Source organism: Ammodytes marinus, assembly GCF_949987685.1.
Source record: "Ammodytes marinus genome assembly, chromosome: 17".
NCBI classification, from domain to species: domain Eukaryota; kingdom Metazoa; phylum Chordata; class Actinopteri; order Uranoscopiformes; family Ammodytidae; genus Ammodytes; species Ammodytes marinus.
The window spans coordinates 8,300,084-8,315,891 of NC_137221.1; the positions used below are offsets into that span (position 1 = coordinate 8,300,084).

Sequence of the window (15,808 nt, forward strand, 5' to 3'; positions counted from 1 at the left end):
TGTAATTAATTGCTGCAGTGACCCGCACAGCCTTGTGTGTTTCTTTGGGATTCATTGGATGTGAAAGCAGGTAATTTTCGGCTCTTTCCTGAGCTATTAGCTACAATATGTTAAATACAGGAGAGGCATCGGACACAAACAGAAGCCAGGGCAAAGCATTTTACTCTAGTTGGATTGCATATGGAAGATATACAGCCCAGAGGTGTGTGTATTTGTAATGTGTAACTAAGGTGTAAAGACGGGGAGTTTCAAAATAGGTAAATGGAAATCCCCTACGACCCCTACACAATATCTAATTCATATTTTCAGAATTGAAGAAATCTTTTGGTTGTGCTGCCCAACTTTAAGTGTCAGTCACACCCTATTGTATGCTATAGTCTGTTGTTCCACAAATGCCTTGCACTGTAACAGTCGCTCTCTTCTGTACAATGTGTCCATCAATACTGTGTTACTTTAACATTAAAATACTCCTCACTGCATTGCACTCAACAGTAGGCCTATCTATCACAGCTGAACGAGTGACAACATTGTTTCATATTCTTGTGCAACCCACAGCCCATCTGTCCAGTGGGAGAGGCAGATCAGCTGCCAAGAAGATATAAGTGTGTTATGAAGATTTCTCTAAAGCTCTGGGAGTTAGAAGGCTTTGAAAGCATAATTACCAACAACAGCATTACCATTACAGTTAATGACTTCGATCCATTAATACATTAGTCATACTGTGACACACCTATTATAGCACATAGCCTAACTGCTGTCAGAACATGCCACCTATATTCAGCCTACCTGTCACAGAGAGAGACCGAGATCCATTGCAGGTGGCGGCAGCAGGTTCATCCAGTTCTGAACGACAGACTCTCAGACCCCCTGAAGCTACAGTTGCGCACTGAACTGTTGAGCGTCCTGCTACCGATGACACCAGCTGTAGAGGCACCAGAACGCAAACTTCCCCCCCTTCGCGGAGTGATTCCCCCCTCTGGATTTACGAGCCCTACGATATGGTTAAGTTACAAGGCTGGCATAGCGCTAACATCTATGAAACGTCTATAAAAAAGAATATGAGGCGCCCCCTCGTGTCTCTCCTCCAAATTTCCCAGGTCTCTCATTCGCCGATATGTCAGGTTCTCCTTTATTATTATCCAGTATGCACCTCTCTCATTCAGAGCGCCACGGACCGCACATCATCCGAAAGCCACCAGATTCACTGAAAGGAGGCTGGCTTTGTGGTCACGTTAGAATCTGGTGGTGAATTCAAGGGTCCCTGTTGCACTCAAAGAGTGAGTTTAGGTGACAGTGACCTTCTTCGGGCATTATGTTACTTACAAACCCTACAGTTGCCTACAACATAAAGGTTTTCCATGTGTCTTCTTCTGTGTGACATGATGAGGGCTGCTTGCTTCCAACACTCCACATCTAAGCTCAACATCAGAGCAGCGTGAGTGACAAAGGTGAGCTGCTGAGCGCCATGCAAACAATACAGCAGGGGCTGGTAGCAGATCAGGCTGTCAAAACGCACTTTACCAAAACATATCCCTAATTTACAATCGCCTACCTGTGCCCTTACAATTAAAAGGTGTTGTAGTATTTATATGAGCATGAGATTGCAAAGGTGAGTGATACCTTTAGACCTGAAGATATGGTCCATACATCATGATGAATAGCTTTGGAACTGTAAATATCGAAAATGTAACCATGGAATCTCCTCGGAAACATCCCTGTGTATTCAGAATCATCAACAATGAACACATCAGCCTCTCAGCATAGACAGCAGAATTCACCCAGCACGAGCCCCGCTGCGCTCCGTACTTCTCCCCGACAGAGAGCTTTCCCTTACCGGGTAGTGAACCACGCTCTTCTCTCTCCGGTAATTTTCCTTTTCACACCACGGCCGGGCATTTGTGAATCAAATCAGCGCAGGTCTCCCAGTCGCGATGTGAATGATGAACGTTCGTGTTAAATTGTCCATTTTCCATATCCACAACAGTCCACACACGACCCGCCCCCAGGCGGTGGTGATTGGTTCGGAAGCTCCTCGACGTCTTCGTCGCACCGTAAAGAAAAATACACATCTGGATGCGACCCCGCGCAATTGGAGCGCTTTGGCTTCAGCGGATTACGCTCAGGAATTGAACCGACATGCAGGGACGTTTTATTTCCCAAGGGCCCTTGAAATGTATGCTAGTCTGGAGATAGCAATCCTGTCACCTTTAGTGGAAAGTGTGGTTTCAGCCTACATCACTGGAAAATATACAAATTCTCATCAGACTGTTGGCTGTGATTATGGTTTTATATGAGGGACACCAACCTTGGAGGAAGTTGTTGTTTCAGCAAAGGCCAATAGTGATGACAAAAGGACATCTCATGCATGCCGTAGGTCGTGAAGGGGTCTATTGGCTATAGCCTTTTGACGTAGCGTGTGTTCCAAATGTTAGGCTATGCCTAATTATCATGCACGTTTAATGGGGTTGAACGTGCATGGAAAATTGTGGGAAATAGAGCTGAGAGGCCAAGCACCTTCTCTAACTGTGAAAACGACATTTCGGAGACTGTGGCGCCGCCCTGTGTCGGGATGGAGTAATGCTCATTCATTTCCCTTCCCGTGTCTCTTTATCTTATCTCCAGCAGAGCTGAACCGAACCAAGCGAATGGAGACGAATTGCGACACTGATTTCTTGGTGAGGGTTAGCGACAACAGTCACTGTTTGAATCTATATTAATGCTTTAAAAATAAAGAATATTGAATTTATACAAAGAAACAATAAATGTGAATATTATTTTGTATTAGTATATTAGTTAAAAGGTAGGCTAAGGATAAACTTCACATAGCAGAAAATAAATATTATGTTAAATGTTGTCTGAAACTCTCAGATTTGTTATATTTTGCGTCAGAGGTTGAAGTGATAGATACACTCATTTACAGTAACCATGAGGCATTTAAAGTGAAGGCAATGTTGTTACGCATGGTACTAGGATCTCCAATATTCCCTATGTAGCTGAACGCAGCACCAGGCTCCTCCCAAACCAGAAGTCAAACCGGCTGTATTTGACTATAATAACCCCCCGCGTCTTGCCTGTCAGGAAATGCTTTCCTAAATGTCCCAGTGCACTGTTGGCGCAACTGTCAAACATATCACTGCCTGGTAGACTAAATTCAGGAAACAAACAGCTCATACGAATCGCCGTATTGATTGAAACGACTGCATGATCAACGCTGCCGCTGGTGTGTTGCTCAACAAATTGTTGTCTTCATTCAGGAAAAGGTAGGCTACTACAAATGACGAACATGTGTGATTCAGATTCCATTTCAAAAGTAGGTCTATTATTGCTGGTACTGTGCCAGACTTCTGCAGGGTAAGAACATGCCTTTTTGAATTGAGAAGACTATTACAAATATAATGTCTTCTGGTCATTCTGACTGATTGCATTCCTCATAGCAAAGCTGTGAATCGAACTTTAGACTTATCATGTTATACAAGTAGTTTGGTTATTTACCTTTGACGTCAGAGTTTGATTACTCACGTGACATTCAGTTATTCATGAGATAGTCATGCAGGTTTAAAGCTGTAGGCTAACTGTTAACTTCTTAATAGCCTACATTATTTATACATGTAGCCCATATGACCTTCAACGACAGCTGGGTCTGATTCTTATGTAATTATTTACACCGAAGAGTTTCATTTAGTCAATAAGATTCATGGTTTTGTAACAGCAGAAATGTGTTGCCCTCTAGAGGCTTGTTTCCTACATTCACCCTGAGACTGTTTCATTATTGTATCCAGACATGAAATCTATTCAGTATTGTTTCTCTATCTCTCTGCTGGTTGATATCCCTCAGTATTTGGGCTCAGGTGAACAAAAGCAGCATGCTGGCACCGCAGGAGAACCGTGTCATGGCACTGGGAGAATGGGAGGAACGCTGGCAGGAGGACAGAATCGGCTTCCATCAGCCTCAAGTACACAAGTAAAGGCCACACTTATTTATCTACCCCTTTCAGTGGGATACTGGAAAAGAAGTCTTCCAAATGCCTGTGTTGATGTAACATGATTTCATTGACTGTGAATCAGTTAGTCAGAAAAGCTGCACAAACAAATCATTTGTTTACAGAGCACATAAGGACAAGATTAACTGGGCTTATTCTGTCCAAACTTGGCAACATCTTTCACAGATTGCCTTTTTTTTAAGTTAAAATGTTCATTGTGGAGTTAAGAACTGATGATGTAACCCTAACTATGAAAGGAACAAACAGAAATATATTTATAATGTTTTGTTTGGGTTTTTCCAATAGGATGCTGGAGGACAATGTTGATAAAGTTGTTGATGGACGGACAGGAGTTCGATTCTTCTTCCCTCTCTGTGGGAAAGCTGTTGATATGAAATGGTATGTAAAGTGTACTCTAATAGGGATGATCAAATTGTGGTGTTTCGGCTACAATATTCCAGTTACTACAAGACCGTATGGACACGCTATAACCAACAGTGAATTCCCGTAACTTCATGTGTGATTCCCAGGCTAGCAGACATGGGCCATTCAGTGGTTGGCGTGGAGATATCTGAAAAGGCTATAAAGCAGTTCTTTGAGGAGAACAACATGACTTACAGCGAGGAGCCTGTCCCTGCCATACCAGGAGCAAAGGTTTACAAGGTAGGTGACACATGTGTATATAAAAAAAAAGGATAGGCATTCCCTTCCTGTTTTTACTCATTTGTATGAATGTCAAACTATATTTGACAAACTATATTAAACTATATTTATTTAAAGCGGCAACGAGTAACTTTTAAATATCTTTTAAACAGCCTCATGTTTCCTCTCATAATCATAAATTACCTTTAACAGCAAACAAGTCCATCAGTGCAAAGAAAGACGTTTTTATATAGTTTTTATTACTGCATTTGATCTGGTCGTACACCCAGTCCGATTTTCGGTTCACGCGTGCATGCTCTATGGTCACATATCCGCATTGGTCGCAGATTTCAGTGTGGCGCAGGAACGCGATTTGAGAAGCCTATGTCTCCAGGTGAGGGAAGGGGATAGGGAGACCAGATCCCAATTCACCAGATGTGGGACAAAGACTACGTTTGTGCGGGACAAAGTGCCGTTTTCTTTAGCAAAATAAACTCGTGTCACCACCAGTAATGCCAGAGACACGGCTTTCTATATTAAAAAACACTATCTTTAGATCAGCGCGCAGCAGTTAAGTTAGCTACTGTTAAACAAATAGAGTTAAGGCTGCGGCTTCACATTAAAAGCATTTCACTGGCTTCACATAAGCATTTCACTTGACAAACGTGAGTTGGCTTTTATTTTGAAGTAACAGAAAGGAAATGCCGAAGCAGGCAGCACCTTCACAGAGCCACTGAGCCCAGCAGCCCCCCGACAGTGCGATACACACACACAGAGACAAACGGAGAGACGCACACTCACAGACTGCTGTCTCCACACAGCTATCGGATATATAGGCTACCAGATTATAAAACACGCATTTAAAAAGGGGGGCTCACTTTCAATAACAATGCGGGACAACGTCTCAATTTGCGGGACGTGTGAAAAGTAATGGAAATGCGATCTGGTCACCCTAGAAGGGGAGCGGGAGCCTTGTTTGAGACAGTTATTTGTCGTCATAATTGATAACGGGGCTGAACCATCAAAGCAAAAAAAGAAAATGCAATGAAGAAAAGCAAAAAAGGGAGAGTGATAGGCGGGTGGGAGGGCGTTGCCAAGCAACGTATAGGCCTACACAATTTCACGGAGTGAACCTAGACTGCAGTGTTTACTCCTAAATGAATGAGTGGTAGCCTACTAAAGACTCGTTCAGCTCCGTGAGAGGTGACAATGCATCAACTCATTGCAATCAGGAGTGTTTAGCACTTACTGGCATTAGTAGATGCTGTGTCACCACCACTCTCACCTAGCCGAAATGAGTCCACACACGGACACGCACCATATTGCTTCCTGATTATTTGAATCTTGCAGCCCTGCACGAGCAAGCAAACAGCTTCACGACAGCTGGCGTCGTAATAATACTACCGCTTTTGTTCAAAGGTGTCGCCAACGTGCCGACTTACTCGTAGTGCCTTTAATTCAAAATGCCGCTTAGTTCTGCAAATGTTTGTATGTTATAATCCGTGTGATTTTCAGGCAATCTAAGTTTTAAAGCTCCCATATTATACACTTTTCGGTTCTATTATACACCATATTATATGGTCTTAGTGGTCCCTAATACGTTTTTCTTTAATTGTTTGCTGAAAAAAACTTTCAGATAATTTATTGTACTATGCTGATGTTCAGCTAATCTCACAATGGCCTATTTTTTAAAAAAGAGTTGCAGGTCCCCTCGTAAATATACAATCTTTGAGCTCTCCCCGCCCCCTGTCCGGAAGCGAAGCCAGATACGCCTCGCCCTCTGTCTGTCAGGGCCGTGGACCAATAAGAAATAGGGGTGTGGGCTGCACAGTGGAAGCTTCTGGCTTTACGGTTTGTGAGGTCAGAAAAGGGGATAATTCTGACTGGAGTGTTTTTGGGGGGAGGGGTGGGGGTTTCAGAAAAGGGGAGAGTGAGAAAAGGAGAGATTGTTATTTTCTTTAATATTTTGGCAGTCTCTAGGCACACCGTGGACGCATGGATATGTTGGAACACATTTAAAAAGTGCATTTAGCATAATATGGGACCTTTAATTGCTGGGAATTTCCAGAAAAATCCCTGCAATGTATTCGCCTTCTGTGCATACCTTTCTGTATAAATGTTTTCATTGTTGGTGGTGAAGTCTGCTATTCCCAAGCTCGGTTCAAAAGGGATTGACGGATATGATTTAGCATGCAGTCCTGTGTTGCTGACCGTCATGTTATCCTATTGATATAAAACTCACACTGTTATCTATTCCCATAGCCGTATCAGAGCTGTTTTAAGTTACTACTAATGCAAAGTGAACATTGCAGCTGCCTCAAATCAAGCAGAAGCCAAAACATGGGGGGCTTCTTTTTTGTCAAGCAATGTTTTTATCACAGAGTAGCACTAATTCTTCTGCATAATAAAATCACGTTTATACAAATCCTGTATAATTCCCATTTTATGAAACAAGATCTCGGAACAAGTGAACGAGGGAAAAATTCAAATTAAACTATTATATTTGGTTAAAAATAACAAAGACAAACAGTATTTCTGTAGGAAGTAATGGCCTCTTGCGCTTGAGTTGTGTGAAGGTCAGGATCCTCAGCCCCTTGAATATGCAGACTTATTTCATCATACTCCTCAATGTGTCTTCTTTTATTGCACTCAAAGTTACATCATTATTAAACGGAAAAAGGAGTTTCAAGAGCATATTGACTGACACAAGTCAGCACTGCATTTCCACATGATAACATAACGTTGTCAAATAAAAGTACACAGGATGAATTATGCAACAAGAACCAAAGGGTATGGACACAATTGTTTATCCACATTGTCTTTGTTTCACAGGGCTCTGAGAGAAATATCTCTCTCTATCAATGTGACTTGTTCAACTTTTCCAGGTAAGTAAACAGTTTAGGTTGGTATCCCTGTTAAAGACGCTTAATTACTTGCATAGGTAAATGTTGAACAGTTCTGTTTTCTCATTTCACAGTTCCATTGGCGGTCAGTTTGGGGCAATTTGGGACAGGGGGTCTCTCGTGGCCATCAACCCAAGAGACAGAGAAAAGTGAAGTGACATTGAATTCTCCAAGGAGATGAATGTCCACCATTTCAAAAATATGACACATAATCACTCAGGCATACAACCATGCCTTTGTCTTCCTTGTTGTCTCACTATTCTCTCACATTACCACAGGTATGCTAATCTCATCATTTCTCTGATGGCCAAAGACTGCAGATACCTCGTGGACACTTTGCTGTACAATCCTGAATTATATACAGGTAAGTGTTGGTGATGTGTCTACCTATCCCTAGAACAATTAGAAAATATCATGCTTTTTCTTTAGCATTGTATTGATATTTGTGACTGGATTTGTCTTTCAGGTCCTCCCTTTCTGGTGCCCGATGAGCAACTTCCCAGCCTGTTTGGTGAGTGTTGTTAATAACAACAATGGCTGAGTGTATTTCTATACATAAATCATAAAACTGAGATTTCTTGATGGTGCATTTCTTTTCCACAGGAAACAGCTGTGATTTGAAACTGCTGACATCAGTGGACAGTCTGAACGAAAGACAACGAGGCTGGGGGCTGGACTACCTGACTGAAAATGTTCACCTCATCACACCAAAGAGCATTTAAAAAATGTAAATAAAATGTTTACTTTTAGAGAATTTACAAAAGCAGATCTGTGTTATTTTAAATCAAACACTCAGTTTCTAATGCATATGCATCTTTTTATACAGTCACATTTTGGGGGAAATTGAATCCATGTGGAAACTAAATAAAACATAATAAAAAAAAAACTTTTGTTCTCCTGATTTTTCACAAGGCTTCTAAGAATTGTTGTTACACAATATTTTGAATGCCAACATAAAACAAAACTCAAATAAAATGTCATGAAACACAACATGTTAAATTGATAAACTGCTGTAAGGACAACGCCAAAACAGAAGCAATGTGTCATTTACTGTATGGGAAATTGTTTAAAAGCAACAAACTAGGAGAAGTTACTAAGTAGCCTGTTGTTGTTTCTTTTTTTTTTGGGGGGGGGGGGGGGGGTATTGAAATGCGCCATAGCGCCTGCTTCTTCCCTGTTGGCTGTTGCTTGGATACGGTGCCAACATTTAGCAAAAGACAAGCAGCACGAGCTAACCCATAGCAAGTTTTCAAGAAAAGAGAAAAAACTCAAGAACGTTCTTTTTACAGAAATGTCGAACTTTCCCGAAGAGCCAAGAAAGGTAAGGTGCCACATTGACCTACGAATTGTAAACGTTTTGACGACATTACGTGACAAAAAAAAAACATTTTGTGCTGACATGTTATATTCACGGCGTGACAGTTTGACGTTAAAGTTTCTAATAGTAGCCTAACTACAATTAACCTCAAAATTACACATAAATAGCCTACGTCCATTTTACATTAAAGTATGGGCCTACCTTGCAGGTGTCTTTACCGCCTCCAGGCCGTTGGGTGTGGAATGAAGAATCTCAAACTGTCGAGTTCAGGTGAGGGCAGACGGGAAAAAGGACTAATTAGCGTTTGCATACGCAACCTGCTATCTTGCAGTCACGAGGGGGTCACCCCTATGTTCCCAATCCCAGCATCCTTTGTACCCCAGCTCTAAATTAACAGTAAATTATGTACATTTTTTGAAGAAAGAACGGAATGAAATACATATCTTTAGTTTGGTGTAGACGACCTATACATTTCACTGGGCCTATTGCTCAAAAATAATTAGGCCTAATAATTGCCTATCAGGCAGATTTAAATTATTCACCAGTGGATCAATGTAGGCCTCCCTAAACCAGCAAATGAAGCAATACTGAGGAGTAATACACGTTAAATATGCCTATGTGTAGTAGGCATGTTGTTGAACATAGGGCTCTCTGGGAAAATGAGTAATTGCAAACATAAAACCTTTTGAAAATGATTGTGTGTTAACAGAATATTGAACAGGGCAACACAGGGCACTGGGAACATGAGAAAACTTAGTTTAACTAAAATAAAGTAAACAGCTTCTTGTGTTTTCTAGTTCGAGTCCAGCAGATGAGGGTGTGGTGAGGCAAAGGAAGCAAACCAATGCCAATGTCAACCACCTTCAGCAGCGATCAGAGTGGTAGGCCTGAATCAACAAGCTGCTTTTACAATATATTTTTGATTGTTCAAAGGCAAAGAAATGCAGCCCCATCATCACCTCTTTGTGTATATTATATGTTTTGCTCTTCACATTCAATACTAACCTGCATGTAGTGATCATTGCGGTTTCCTCAGGCTGGCTCAGGTCTCAAGGTTGATCAATAGGGGGCGCCAGAGCACCAGAAAGAGCCTGAGTGCTGCTCATCTGAACGCTTACCGGTCTTCATTGATGAAGAGACCGGGGGACCACGTCACCATTGATGATGTTAAACGCAAGTGTCCATATCTTGTTGAACCTGAATAAATATAATCTTGCATGGTTTTAGTCAGCAGTGCCTCTTTGTCTCCTGTAAGAACAATGGTAATCGCCGAACAAATAGGGGCTTTCTAGGAATCAGCAATTTCTCATATTCGCATTTGTGATGACTTGCTCCAGACCATTTCCCTGGGAGTTTTTTTTCTTCTTTTGCTACCAATTTACCACACAATTAATTAATTTACTATCTCATCACACTATGCTATATGCACACAATTGTCTAGTGATTCCTTATTCAAAATGAAGATGGATTCAAAATATTAACTAAAATTAAACTTTGCTCTTAATTTTCGGTGATGGCTTTTAGCCAGAAGATGATGTGTCTATCCATAGCGAGTGCTCGATGACTTTGACCCAGTTCTGACAAAGCTCTCTGTGTGTTACAGAGGTGGCTGTCTGTTTGCTGCAGGAGAATTATTCACTTCCAATTCCACTCTGCTTCTTGGCTGTAATGAAGTGAGGAATAGAAAAAAAATTTCATCTTAGGCATGCATACAATTTCCTTTGTTGTACATAGTATGACAAGATAAGATGTGCACTGATATGAATGTCTTGCCTGTCTCCAGGAGTAAAGAGCTTGATGAAGTCCTGACTGCCCTTCTCCTTTACCTGTCCTGTTTCTTTGAATACAAGACTCTGAAGAAAAAACCTCAAACATCAATGGCGTAAGTATGCGAAAAAAAATGGAAGGGTGTTTTCTATTACACTATACATTTCTTTCATGTATATTACACATCAGTAATATCACTTGCTTCAATGTTGTTGTTTTTTTAAATCATTGTATATACACCAATGTCTGTGGCTTGTATTTCTTTTTGTGTTTTTTTACTTCTTCCAATCCCCTTTTCCCTCTTCTCTGTCCTCACCTCTCTTTCTTACCGACATGCCAGTGTGGACATCATCACAGATCAGCAGATGATGGTGAAGGCTTTGGCCAAAATGGAGATCGCTCAAAAGAAGCTGGCTGTCTGCTATTTCAACCTAGTCATGGACCTGGAGGTGGAACAGAATCAACACACATCATATCGCAAGTTTGTATTTGTTCAGATTTAGAACAATAATTTATCTCATTTGAATAGTAACAAGGATGTTTCACTCATCATACCTTTTACAGAATACCTCCTGGGTTCCATTTGACTGCAGTAGTGGATATTTTTTCCATTAAGGAAACATGTTTAGCCAACCTTACATTTAGAGGGTAAATGACAAGTAAGGGCAGGTTGGGATGAATTCAGCAAGGTCATTTATGGAATTAATAGAAATATGTATGATTGATATAGTTTCAAGTGTTATGGTAATCTATTTGTGGTAAGGCACCAACAATCACTTCTCATTCTAGCCCAAAGTAAGATCTGCAAGAAAACCATCTAATAAACTTCACCTAGAAATCTCAGGTTTCTCTTGAAAAAGTTTTGCTCTAATTAATGCTCTGTTGAAATAAAGCCTTCTGTTAGGAATATAGTCATGCACCAGCAACTCCCAGATTATGAACCAAAATGTTATTGTAGAATTCAAACACAACACACTAAGCTCTTGTGTGTTCTTCCAGGGGCTGGATTTCGTCAAACAGTAAAGAATGGCTGCTACATGCGGTAGGTAAATCCTAAGGTGATACTAATCACCCAATTGCAACTGGACAGCTCCAATTAAAATGTTTTTTTAAGGTTATAATGACTGTAAGGATCTTGTTAGTAATCCTAATTTGTCCCCTCATTTTTTTTAAACTTGACTAATGTGACTCATAACTGACCTTACTTTTCCTTCCTTACACAACCAGCATGTTGAAACATTTATAACTGTATTGCCTCACTCGTGCAAAAAATAGAAATGATGCCTTCAACCGGTGAGAGCAAAGGCCAGTTCACCATCTGTGAATACAGACGGCACTGAGCAGAACAGGACAACATTGATTGCTGGTTATGCCTGGTGGCCTTAATGAATTAGTTAGTGGTAGGAGATGTTGACCCAACGCAGGTGCTTTGCTTTGACAGGCACTCTCCAGTATTTAGCCAGGTGGACGGATGGGGAGAGAAATATCACGCTAACAGCAGCAGCTTAGTGCCTGCTCCCTGTCTGACCTTTTTTTCTGGACAGAAATAGCCATTCTGACCTTTCGAAAACACAGAAGAATAAGTGGCTGCCTGGGTTTTTTTGCCTCCCCCTATCCCCCTCCCCCCTTTGTTCTCTGTTTCCAGTGCTTGGACAGCTTCTTCTGTTATGTAGCCTGGGTGACGTTTGGCAGGAAGGACCTGAGGGACATCCAGTCAGAGCTGGGGCGTCTTCTGTACTCCGACACCTTCAACACGGCAGTGAGCAGCGGGTCTGATGGGGACTCAGGAATTACCTTCGCTACCGTTAACGGTTCAGTGAAGACGGGGGATGCTGACCCCAAGGAGACAGGGTGTAAAAACACATCCAACAACAAGTACGCTAAAGTGATGGAACGGTTTTGTTGAGGTGGCATGTGATACCATCACTTTCACTTTTTTTTAAAGAGTAGAATAATTTTCGATTGGCGAAAAGTAAAAATTTTCGCACATTCTGTTACTTCTTCTATTTAATCAATCAGTATTTATTTAAAGTGCACAATCAACATGCGGCATGGGCCCAATAAACTTTAATAACAAAATGCATTGGACAAAGCGAACATAAAGCAAATAATTATATATATATATATATATATATATATATATATATATATATATATATATATATATATATATATATATATATATATAATTCAGCCTAGTCATATAATTATATATATATATATATATATATATATATATAATTCAGCCTAGTCATATAATTCCCCGCCCGGCCACTTGTGTCATGGTCGTTGTGTCCCTGGGCAAGACACTTCACCCACCTTGCCTCGTGTGAATGTGTATGACTGCTGTATGTTTGAGGTGGTGGTCGGAGGGGCCGATGGCGCGGAATGGCAGCCTCGCTTCTGTCAGTCTGCCCCAGGGCAGCTGTGGCTACTATCGTAGTTTACCACCACCGGTATGACTGTGTGTGAACGAATTGAACCTGGAACCTTGTAAAGCGCTTTGAGTACCTTGAAAAGCGCTATATAAATCCAATCAATTATTAATTATAATTATTATATCATATATATTAAACAAATCATATTTTAAGTTAAGTTTAGATTTTTGATAAGAAAACTCTTTCCCCACAGTTCATCAGCTCGTTGCGAAGTTTGACGTTCGGTGCTGGACAGGTTGCATACAGTGAGTCTTTAGAGCTTTGACTGACCCAAAACAGTAAAGTTGCAGGCCTGGAAACCAAAACATTATGTTAAACTAAGCCAAAAGAAAACTCAGTTCAGCTGCAGGTTACTGCAGAATCTGGTAATAATTATGTATGCGTTAATAAACACTGGCTTCGAATTTTATATAGGCCTAGTATAAGTCATGTGATGTATCCTTTACTTAGAAAATATTGATGACAGCAGCTTTAACGTATTGATATAATGTATTGTCTAACTGGCAAAATGTTTAAACATTCTGACCCTGAGTTGATAGCTGCGGCAGTAAAGTTGTCTGTGTGTTTGATGGCTGTCATGTCAGTAGAATATGATTGATGTAGACAGATTCATAGCTGTGTCTGATAGGGAGGGACTGACTGACAGCATGTTTTATGTTGCTCTGCCGTGTCTGACACACGATTGGCAGTTGTGTATTTCTGTCAGAGGCCCCAGTGTTCTCTCCTGCTGTCGGGTTGAGACAAAAGATTCAAAAGCTGGGGCCTTGAAGTTTGCTCTCCTCCTGAGGGTTGGATTGTACACAAAATGATTTGGACTAGCTTCAGCACTGCTTCCAAGCTGCCTCATAGATGTTGGAAAGATTGCGATAAAAAAAATCCATCAAACTATGTATTTTCTTAAAAATGTGATTTGGAATTGCACCTGGATCTTATGAACCAGATTTTCTGATTAAATAGTTTCCGGAGTTCTTTTTTCTTTCTTTTTTTTCCAACTATGTGTTCTATGGTATACGTACTGTATGTATAGTGTATGACGACAGCATGGAATATGTGAGGAGTGTCTCCTTTTCAAAATGCTTATACAGCTGTTGCCTATGCGTGAATGAACTACTATATAGACACATCTTTAGTATTGTATATTAATGGTAATGGAGTGAGAAATGTACATTGAAAGTTCATAAGTTTGTTCTATGACTTTCTACCACCAGTTGAGCAAGTACAATGTACCAGAGAGACATTTTTAAACTTTCGTTGCCCTTTGAGTTTCCTCTAATACATCTTTTTACATTTGCATATGTTCTCTAGGGAGTTGTAAAGAATATATCTAATACAATTCTTTTGGCCCGGCTCCTTGATATGACTTTTTTTCCCCCCAGAACGTTCCAGAGGCGTCCGGCCCTCAGCAGTATAGTTAATCAGCGATCCCCACTGATGGTGTGTCTGCTGCCCTCGCCCAAAGAACAGTCGCCCCATCTGTTCTCAGGCAGCCGGGCCGGGAGGCAGAGCGCGCCGCGGGCCGAGGCCAGTGTCACAGAGGCCCTGACCGAGGAGCTCGATAGACAGCTGGCCCATGTCAGGTGCGTGGCTTGAAATATCATCATCTTAGAAAATGTCAGATATAATGCTCAGGAAGATGGGATTTGTTTTATTCAAGGGTATGATGGATGTAGGCTATCTGTTTCACTACTGCCATACTCAAATAAGAGTTACTGGTATGTGTGCAATGATGTTGACCAAACAGCAAGGGACTTGTGAACATCACACTATGCCAAAAACTCTATCTAAAAGGTTATTGTGATTGATATTTATTGATTTATTTATTCATTCATTCATTTATAGGGACAGTGCATATTGATGAACATTTATGTAAATACGCAATGCTATATCTGGTGGCAAATTTACATCTTTAGTCCCTTTGGCAGTTTGATGATAAATTAACAATTATATGTAATACTGTCAGTGTTTCACTGTATGGTTTAAAATGAATAACCCCATATTTCATATATAATGGGAAACTTTATCCCCACCTGACGAGCTCTCTAATCAACTGAAAGAAGAAATGATAACTAAACTTACTTTGCACCTATGTACAGATATACTGTATTCTTTTTCTTGTTGTGTGAAGAGGGAATACAGTATTCTAGACATACTATATACACATATATACTGTAGTTTGTCATCTCTCTCTCTCTCAATTCATCGAACCAATCAGATTTGGGATTCTCGGCAAGCCGTTGAGAATGTTCAGCCGCAGCACCCTGATTCCCTCTGAAGAACAAAAAGACAAAAGAAAAGACGACAATGAACCAACCGAGTGATGTAAAGAACAACAGTGAGCATCATCCTGGCATCCATCTTTGAGGTAGCAGGCCATCCCTCATGGCACTCAAGTCGACAGATATGGCACCAACACCACCACCCACATAAACACTAGATTAGAAGCTTCACAGCCACCTTTGAGGCAATGACCTCATACACTCAATGACTAGCATGTGTATGTGTGAAAGTGGCCGAATGCTTCGAGTGTGCCTTTTCACTGACATGAAGCAGACATTGCATGTGCGACTCAAGCAGCAACTAAGGTTTCTTTCTGCTTCCCTCATTGGAAAATCAACTCCCTGAACCGTCACCCCACACACATCATATTTTTAGCTGGGATTTGCTTCTGAATTTAAATCAGTCTTATTTGCCTGCCGGTGGTGCTTTTGAATAAAAAATATATGATGAAATCCATAACGACTTTGAAGATCTCCACTTCAT

At 40.9% G+C, this 15,808-nt stretch overlaps 3 protein-coding genes across 4 annotated transcripts in view; 2 read left to right on the top strand and 1 right to left on the bottom strand.

Annotated features, from left to right (window-relative positions):
* The window catches only part of ext1c (exostoses (multiple) 1c), a 71,683-nt gene extending 69,712 nt beyond the window's left edge, over positions 1-1,971 (bottom strand). The window contains exon 1 of one of the 2 annotated variants that reach the window (XM_080045614.1): positions 1,835-1,971. The gene's annotated coding sequence lies outside the window, so the exon portion shown is untranslated. Of the gene's footprint in view, positions 1-786; positions 912-1,834 lie in introns of those variants that run through there. The other variant, XM_080045615.1, reaches the window with a different exon arrangement.
* A 1,136-nt stretch (positions 1,972-3,107) lies between these two features.
* Positions 3,108-8,349, top strand: LOC307264305 (putative thiopurine S-methyltransferase). Its single transcript, XM_080045690.1, has 9 exons — positions 3,108-3,260; positions 3,836-3,961; positions 4,287-4,379; positions 4,511-4,643; positions 7,455-7,507; positions 7,600-7,674; positions 7,804-7,889; positions 7,992-8,036; positions 8,129-8,349. The coding sequence occupies exons 1-9, from the start codon at positions 3,202-3,204 to the stop codon at positions 8,245-8,247; spliced, it is 789 nt and encodes a 262-aa protein (XP_079901816.1). The 5' UTR covers positions 3,108-3,201; the 3' UTR covers positions 8,248-8,349.
* Positions 8,350-8,816: 467 nt separating this feature from the next.
* On the top strand, positions 8,817-14,638 carry ppp1r36 (protein phosphatase 1 regulatory subunit 36; the record flags this gene model as incomplete). The annotated part of the gene is made up of 10 exons (XM_080045827.1): positions 8,817-8,846; positions 9,052-9,113; positions 9,641-9,724; positions 9,880-10,016; positions 10,447-10,516; positions 10,627-10,725; positions 10,951-11,091; positions 11,610-11,652; positions 12,256-12,485; positions 14,425-14,638. 10 exons carry the CDS (start codon positions 8,817-8,819, stop codon positions 14,636-14,638), a joined length of 1,110 nt encoding a protein of 369 aa, XP_079901953.1.
* Positions 14,639-15,808: the final 1,170 nt, after the last annotated feature.